The sequence below is a fragment of the Leptonychotes weddellii genome, unplaced genomic scaffold (genome assembly GCF_054177405.1).
Source record: "Leptonychotes weddellii isolate Sample4059 unplaced genomic scaffold, ASM5417740v2 HiC_scaffold_7618, whole genome shotgun sequence".
Classification (NCBI taxonomy): Eukaryota; Metazoa; Chordata; class Mammalia; order Carnivora; family Phocidae; genus Leptonychotes; species Leptonychotes weddellii.
This window is the reverse complement of record NW_028046282.1, coordinates 1-9316: the sequence shown is the minus strand read 5'-3', so window position 1 is coordinate 9316 and position 9316 is coordinate 1. Positions and strand designations below refer to the sequence as shown.

Here is a 9316-nt window from a genome sequence, read left to right as displayed (position 1 = left end):
GAGAGGAGAGACAAACCCATACCTCAGAGCAACCCACGGAAGGGCGAGAACAGTGGGAGTTTGTCTGGCTCCCCCTTCTCATTTCTCATTCATCAAGGTTCATACCCCAGGTTATAACTACTCAGATTTCATGATGATAACCATCTTCCCCTTAACAGTCACTCAGAAAACCCAAACTAAGGCCTGAAAGTGTGCCTTTGTATACAAGCTTTAAATTAGTGTGGTAACTTGGCATGGATAGGTTCAGCTTATGGGCATGAGAGCTATCCATGCTGAGAGCTTCAACTCAGCCTCCAGCCAGTTTACAGAGCCCCAAAAAGGTGGTAGCAGTATGATCAAGGAGACAGGCAAAGCCTTTGAAAACAAAGAGGCAGTTGAGAAGATCTGAGGAGATGCAGAATGTTTGTGTCTAATAAAAATTACTCCACATGTATTCCATGAAAATTAATAAGAATGAATATATAAAACACTTAGCACACATTGGTCTAGATTGATGACAGAGACAGAAGGAACTTTGGAAACTGTATCTTGAGATATTTTTAATTATAGCAATGGAAAGCCCAATTCAAGTTGTCTTAAACACTGAGAGGAATTTCATAGTGGATTATATAACTAAAAAATATCCAGAGAGAAGACTTAAATTCTGGAATGGTTTTATCAGGACTTCAGCTACATTTCTGGGCAATTCTCTTGTTTTGACCTCCTCTGTGGATGCACTTCATCCTCAGGCAGCTTCCCTGCTGGTTGCCGAGTGACAGCAGCAACTCTGCTCTGTCTCATTCACCTGCCACAATGCCCAAAACAAGGTCTCAACAATAGCTCATTACAATGTTATCTCAGCACTGAATGTAGAGGGACTGATGTTTAATAAGCCAAAGTGCATCATGCATCCATCCCCAAACCAAACTCAGGGAGTTCACTGATAAGTTTGTCAATGCAGACCACACCCTAGAGCATGACTGTGACCTAACAGAGGAGGGGTGGAGCAGACGCTGGGAGGGCAGTGAGTGTCCACCACCAAGATCACCAGGTCTAACTCTTTTGTTTATAGATAAAGCAAATCTAAAAACCAAAGCTCATTGATTTTCCAAATTTACAGTTTGTTAATTCTAGGCTAAGAACTGAATCACAGTCTACTGAAACTGAGTATTAATCCCCTACGTATTTCCAAAGAAGGACATGGACTGAGGAAGAAAAGTTGTGATGTCAGAAGCATGTAAATGGTAGGCAAGTATGTGTAATAAATATGGTGAGCTTACAAGAGTTAATGCAGGGAACCAATAGAAATGAAGACCTATAATCACACTGAGGGGTAAATAAAAGCCAAATATGTAACATATACACATGAGTTTAGAAGGGATCTTTGAAATACTATATAAATAAAATTATGTACCCAAGAGGTGATCCCCATCCTCCTGATCTGAAGGTCAGACATGACTGAATCATAAGGTTGGAGACAGGATAGGGAACCAGAGTGCAGAGAAAAGCCATCCCTGGACCAAACAGGGCAAGCATTCCTGTGTTCTCCAATTATGGTACTGAAATCTGTAGCTTGGTATCAGGGATCCATTTAAATGAAAAGTATTTAAAGTACAGAGACGGTCATGCAACATTAGCCCTAGCCCATGTAAAGAGAAAAAGGAACCAGAAAGAAAATGAGCAGTTGTTGGTCGGCATGTCAGGAGAGGAAGGTGGATGTGATACCTGAAATTCTTAGTAGACTAACTTAAAATGGAGAATAGTGAAAGAAAAAGAAAGAAAGAAAGAGAGAGAAAGAAAGGAAGGAAGGAAGGAAGGAAGGAAGGAAGAAGGAAGGAAGGAAGAAGGAAAAAAGAAAAAGAAAGAAAAGAAAAGAGTCAAAAGTCTTTGGAATCAATCATATACAGGATTGGAGTTTAGGTGAAATTGATAGGATAATTAGAAAAGTATTCACACACTCCAAAAATTAGTGTGATAAACAGTCCTGGCTCAGTTAGATACACAGATGGTGATGAGATGATGATTAGATGATAGATAGATAGATAGATAGATAGATAGATAGATAGATAGATGATAGATAGATGATAGATAAGAGATGATAGATGATAGATGATAGATAATGATGATGATAGATGATAGATAGATAGATAGATAGATAGATAGATAGATGATAGATAGATGATGATAGATGATAGATAGATAAACAGATAGATAGATGATAGTAGATAAGACAGACAGCTGGATAGATAGACTTACCTTTTCCGTTTCAAATTGAGGAATGAGATGAGAAAGATAGAAGGTAACTCATACATAAAAAACCCAAGTCCAGAAGAGATTAAGAAGTAAAAAGACCCCAAAATTGAAGAATTTATGACCAAATCAATAAGAAAAGGCTTGTAATTAAAACACCTGACTCAGGCTGGAACAATGACAGTGGAATGGAGAAAGTAAGATCTGTAAGCATGAGGCCAGAAAAGAGAGAACAGGACTCAGGGTAGGTTGTTAGGAAGATCACCCCAGTAAAAAGTTTGCTTGCAACTAGTTCAGTTGGCTGATGACAATACACAACTTGGCATATGGCAAGGATGAAAAGGATTGTTAGCAACCAGGAGTAGCAGGAATTAACTAGGCAACAAAAGGGTGAAAGAGGTGGAAACTGTCAAAATTAGTAACCGCTGCTAATTCCTACATTGTTTCTCTGCATACAATGCACTTCCCACATTATCTCTGATCCCCATGAGAGTCTTAAAAAGTAAAATGTTTTGGTTTTGTGAATCTGTAAAAATAGGTGATTTAATCAACTGGATAGCAATTTGAATTTTAAGAAATCCCAATAATTCACAGGAAGGGGCAAAACAAAAATGCATTTCACATTTCAGAGACAAATTTCTTGAATGTTCAATATTTTATATGAAAATGGATAGGCTTTAGTTTAAAATTGGTTTAATCTCTCATGGATTAATGAAAAATAGTATGTGGAAAACACATTTTTGGAATAACAAGCATGTTCTGAGTGTGTTTGTGGATGAAAGGGTATGCTCATGAGTGCATGCACCATATAGAAGGTGTATTCAGAGGCATGTATGAAAGCTCCAAGGCAAAATCCTCATGAACTCCACCAGTTTGTGCCCCTTTAAGCAAGTATGTGTGATTTTAAATAAAAAGCAGTAAACCAGAAGGAAAATGTATTGGAAAAAATCCCATCCTATCATTTATGAATATGCATTACAGCTTTTGTTCAAAATACAGAAATCCTTATTTATTCCAAATATTACAATGACCTTTGGGTGGTCTCAGTAAACCTAAGCAAATCTGAATTCTATAGATCTTTTAAGTAACTAACGGGAACTAACTACAACCACCCATACACACACACACACACACACACACATTTACACAGAAGACACTTGGTCATTAGAAAAATTACTACTCATCTGACCAACTTTTGGCAAATTACTGCTCAGCTATAAGGTTACACTTTGCCCAAATAGACTTCTGGTAGTTATTATCCCTCATTTCCACTTGTTTTTTGCATTAAGATAAAGCAGAGAGTATTTTAACAGAAATACCTGAGTTGGTAGAATCCAAAAAGATTCCTGGGTGAATTCCACTTCCTGACCAGCACTCATGGTTTCAATGTTATAAAAAGTCATGAGTTAGGAATAAGCAAAGAAGCAGTTAAAGAGACTAGAGTCATGCCAACACCCAGGAGTCAACAATCTCTTTTGGAACTCCAATCAAGCCTAGATCCTAGGAAAGACTGGGACTGTGATACATAATGTGGTTGCTGTGGATCAGCTCGGAGGTAAAGGTGTCAATGGACTCTATATCAGCTTATTTTGTAGACATAATGTTCTTGATCCATGGAATGTAGCTGTGTAGGTCAGTGAAGACAACAGTGTATCCTGTTAGAATACATCCAGTTTCCCAAGACAAAATTCCTCGTAATTCACCGCCACATATGGCTGGTGCAGCTGTGACCACCTGCCAGATAGAGTAGAGGGATCAGAAATTCCTTCCCACCTGAGATTTCCTCAACACCTGAACAAAAATGAAAGCTACTACATTTGCCATGCAAAGGGGTCCAAGATATAAGAATACAGTATGAAAGCTTCTTTCCATTGCACTAATGACCCCTACACCTCCCAGTCATCCCTACACAGATATTTCCAAGCAGTAGCTGGAAGATAGCTTTCCATCCCAAAATCTATTTCTTTCATCTCTATCACAGGGTGGAGAAGAAAGAGTCATCATTCTTCAGCCACCTTACTCTCTGAACTCATAGCCTGACTGAAAAATCCAGCCCCTTGAAGAAGGATGAGAGACCCAAAGAGTAGAGACTGAGCTTAGAGGCAAATGAGGTAAGAAGACTTACCTTGCAGGGCTCTTGGCTTCCTAGCATGGGTCCTATACAGAACATGTCTTCAAGGAGTTTTTCACCCAGTAATTTTTTGCAGTTTATATTAGAGCTCAATTGAATCTTGACTCTTTGCAGCTTATGGTTTGAATTTCCTAAGCACAAGAAATAAGGAGACTTTGATTCCTGTTTGCCTTTCCATAAGGCACCCTGCCTCCTCCTCCTTCAGGGCTTCCTCTCAGTAAGAATGAACGACCATGGATCAAACACATCCTCCTGCTCAATTTATCATCTCTGACAGATGATCAGGATCAGGGGGTGGTTGCTGAAAAGACACTCCACATATCAAACAAGATCTGAACCCAAGCTCTGCCATTGCCAAGTTCATGATCTTGAATAACTCATTTCCCTGAGTCTTAGTTTCCTGTCTTATAAGATATAAATTCCAAGGAAACTTATCTACATGATATGTGATGATGACTATATAATATGTATAGGATGCTTCATGCCTGGTACATAAGTAGTGATCGACAAATGGTAGTTACTACCATTGTTGTAATTGATAACAATATCACTCCTATTAAGTAAAGGGAAAATATGATTCTTACCAATTTGCAAATTAAGATTCAAGAAGTGAAAGAATTTGTTCATAAACCTATAATGAATGTTAGAATCAATACTCAAACATAGACCTCAGATTCTACCCTCTGTGGTGTGTGCCAATGTGATACATTCACGCAACACCTTGATTTAGGATTTGATTCCCAAAGCCCTAATTAAGATCACTTCTACTCTAGAAAGTCAATACTGTTGTTCCGTTTCTAGCTTTACACATGTGCTTAGAAATCTGGCACTAGCCCTATAAGTTCCAATTCCTTCCCCTAATTCCTTAGAAATCCTAAAGATGTGAATATATCCAAGAACTAACTCTTCTTTTTGATAGTCACTCACCAATAAAGTCTTTGTTGTCTAACCAAGTGTGAATCAAGCAATCTTTAACTGCATTCTTGAGAGTAGGCAACTGAAAAATTTTGGTGGAGAAGGTAAAAGGTAGAGGCAGCTTTATCAGCATGAGGTCATCTTTAGGAGAGGTAACAGTGAAGTTTGGGTGAATAATGATCCTCTCATAAGGTACAATCTCCCCAGTAAAGTCTCGAAGATTTGTGGAACTGCCATAAAAGATGATCTGAAGATCTCTGAAAAATGAAAAAGAGAAAAAAGATTAATACTCCCAGATCCCAAGGCTAAACACACACACACACACACACACACACAATTTCCTTCTATGGTAACCCATTTAGCCTTTTCCTCTCATTTTTATGCACTTAATCCTTTATGTGTAGCTGCCACATGTGGTCATGCAGATTGTGCATTGTACAAGCCAATGGGTTGCCATTCACACAGACTATAATGTGAATGGTGCCTTCAGGAATTAAGCAATGCAATGGCTTAGACTCTACTCTTAGAATAATTCTAGAGAGAAGCTCCAATTCAAGACCTAGAAACAGTAGAAAGAAGGATGTAAATGGATAGTCAAGGCTTTTATGAGACTAGTAGGTTTTGTTAGGGAGGCTCCTTTGGGAGTTGAGGGGAATAGGAAATGTGAAATTGTACAGAGGAAGTGAGTAACAGCTTTGAGAGTTTAAATATTCTAAAGCTAAGGAGAATCATCTGAATATACTATGCTCTACTCATGTCTATCAAAACTGCTGGATTAACAGGGCTTTCTGGTGGTCCTTTGGAAAAACAAGTCAAAAATCCTAGATGTTCCATTGAGATCCAGTTGAGATCCACTCACTAACATGGCTCAAGACTCTAAATTCAGAACAGGGCACTCCAGTGAGGCCCCTGAGTCTCCCACTCAGGGATTTCTCCAACCACAAGAGTGAGATTAAGTACCACACTGGTACTGAGCACCGATTGTTTTGCTGAGCTCCCAAATGCTAAGATTATATTGTCTCCTAACAACGGTACCATATGTCTCTCAGTCTGTCTTTGTCACCTTGTAGAGAGTTATAAAGTCTAAAGAGATAAGACAGGGTGGCCGCCTTGGGTGGGTCAGTCAGTTAAGCATCTGACTCTTGATTTTGGCTGAGGTCATGATCTCAGGGTTGTGGGATTAAGCCCCATGTGGGACTCAGTGCAGTCTGCTTGTCCTTTCCCCTTCCCTACCCCCCACTCGCACTCATGCTCTCCTTCTCCAAAATAAATAAATACTTAAAAAATTAAAATAAAGGGGCGCCTGGGTGGCTCAGATGGTTAAGCATCTGCCTTCGGCTCAGATCATGATCCTGGGGTCCTGGGATCGAGCCCCGCATCGGGCTCCCTGCTCGGCGGGAAGCCTGCTTCTCCCTCTGCCTCTCTCTCTCTCTCTGACTCTCATGAATAAATAAATAAACATTTTTTAAAAATTAAAATAAAAATAAAGAGATAGGACAGGAATGCAGATTGTGCATTGTACAAGCCAATGGGTTGCCATTCACATAGACTATAATGTGAATGGTGCCTTCAGGAATTATCTGGGGTGGTGAAGGGGAAGGGACAAGCAGACTCTGCACTGAGTCCCACATGGGGCTTGATCCCACAACCCTGAGATCATGACCTCAGCCAAAATCAAGAGTCAGATGCTTAACTGACTGACCCACCCAAGGCGGCCACCCTGTCTGATAATTCCTGATAAATTCATCCTTGAGCCAAGCCCAAGGACTGACAAGTTTAAAAGTTCTCATTAGAGCAACATCCTTTAGACAAATTTTGCTTTGGGTCACTTTTACAAGACATTAGACTTTATAAGGACTTTCCTTAGTTTTGCTGTGTTCCTGAGAACTGTCATACTTTGTTTCATCTGCTTGCAGTGAAGGATTTTGCTGGGCCCCCAGGTGGGAATGACTGGTCTTTGGCCAAGTTGTTTTTACTGATTGTTGCACTTCTCATTAGATCATCTCAGTCTATTTGGTTCTCTATACCAAACACATGCTCCCTTTGTGTTTAAATTCATATGATATCTCTCCAATTGGCATAATTCCTCCAGAATAATATGAAGTTTCAGTGGCCACAGGGAGGAACTTTTGACAAGAGCAAAATTGTTCATTTGACAGATACATTAGAACAGAAAGGGAAGAAACCTTCATGTTAAGATTCTTTCTCTCTTGTCTTTCTAAATTAGAAATCACTTAATGACCCCTATCACTCCATTTCCATACCTTGGGAATTAATGAGAACTGGTGTTTTAATTATACAACTTGATGGAATTGTTAGGCCCCAACTTATTGTTTAAATCAGTTGTAGTAACTCTCTTGTGCATCTGTGTTTGTCAAATTGGCTTTTTCTGTTGCTAAGATTATTCTCCTTTCTTGCTAAAGGGAAGTCATTGGTGCTTACAGTGTTAATTTAATATCTAAAACTGGTGCCCTCTAATATTTTCTTTTATCCTTCCTCTATTTCTCTTTTTTCCTTCCCTTAAGAAATTTTGTGATTCAATTTATCATAAAATATGTTTATAAGTTTATATTGAAAAAAGAGTTCATGATAAATAGATGATTCAGGCAAATTAGAGTGAGTGAACTTCAGCTTAAGGCAACTCTACAGCATGCAAAACTAAACTGTGGTGGAAAAACAAGAGAATAGTGGTTCCCTCTGAGGGATATGGATGGACTATAACTAAGAAGGCCTATGAGAACCTTACCTTACACCTAAAAGAGCTAGAAAAGGAATAGCAAATAAAGCCTAAAGCCAGCAGAAGAAGGGAAATAATAAAGACTAGAGCAGGAAATAAACAACATAGAAACAAGACAGTAGAACAGATCAACAAAACTAAGAGCTGGTTTCAAAGAATTAATAAAATTGATAAACCCCTACCAAACTTATCAAAAAGAAAAGAGAAAGGACCCACATAAATAAAATCATGAATGAGAGGAGAGATCACAACCAACACCACAGAAATACAAGCAATTATAAGAGAATACTATGAAAAAGTATATGCCAACAAACTGGGCAATCTGGAAGAAATGGATAAATTCCTAGAAACATACAAACTACCAAAACTGAAACAGGAAGAAATAGAAAATTTGAACAGACTTATAACCAGCAAAGAAATTGAATCAGTAACCAAAACAGATGGCTTCCCAGGGGAATTCTACCAGATATTTAAAGAAGAGTTAATACCAGGGTGCCTGGGTGGCTCTGTCAGTTAAGCAACTGACTCTTGATTTTGGCTCAGGTTATGATCACAGGGTCTTGAGACTGAGCCCTACATCAGGCTCTGTGTTCAATGCAGAGTCTGCTTGAGAGTCTCTCTCTCCTTCTGCCCCTCCCCCCTCCACTCACATGCTCTTTCTTTCTAAAATAAATAAAAATAGGGCACCTGGGTGGCTCAGTTGGTTAAGCGACTGCCTTCAGCTCAGGTCATGATCCTGGAGTCCCTGGATCGAGTCCCGCATCGGGCTCCCTACTCAGCAGGGAGTCTGCTTCTCCCTCTGACCCTCTTCCCTCTCGTGCTCTCTGTCTCTCATTCTCTCTCTCAAATAAATAAATAAAAATCTTTAAAATAAAATAAAATAAAATAAATAAAGATAATAAAGAAGAATATCTATTTTCTAAACTGTTTTAAAAAATAGAAATGGAAGGAAAACTTCCAAACTCATTCTACAAAGCCAGCATTACCTTGATTCCAAAACAAGACAAAGACCCCACTAAAAAGGAGAATTACAGGCCAATATCCCTGATGAACATGGATGCAAAAATTCTCAACAAGATACTAGCAAATCCAATCCAACAGTACATTAAAAGAATTATTCACCACAATCAAGTAGGATTTATTCCTGGGCTGCAAGGGTGGTTTAAGATTCCCAAATCAATCAATGTGATACACAATATTAATAAAAGAATGGATAAGAACATTTTGATCCTCTCAAGAGATGCAGAAAAACATTTGACAAAATACAGATCCATTCTTGATAAAAACCCTCAAGAAAGTAGGTA

General features: G+C 38.8%; 1 protein-coding gene across 1 annotated transcript; it reads right to left on the bottom strand.

Annotated features, from left to right (window-relative positions):
* Nucleotides 1–3048: 3048 nt before the first annotated feature.
* On the bottom strand, nucleotides 3049–5542 carry LOC145719838 (putative inactive serine protease 58). The gene is made up of 3 exons (XM_081811434.1): nucleotides 5288–5542; nucleotides 4355–4491; nucleotides 3049–3963 (listed from the first exon to the last, which is right to left on the bottom strand). The coding sequence occupies exons 1-3, from the start codon at nucleotides 5406–5408 to the stop codon at nucleotides 3814–3816; spliced, it is 408 nt and encodes a 135-aa protein (XP_081667560.1). The 5' UTR covers nucleotides 5409–5542; the 3' UTR covers nucleotides 3049–3813.
* Nucleotides 5543–9316: the final 3774 nt, after the last annotated feature.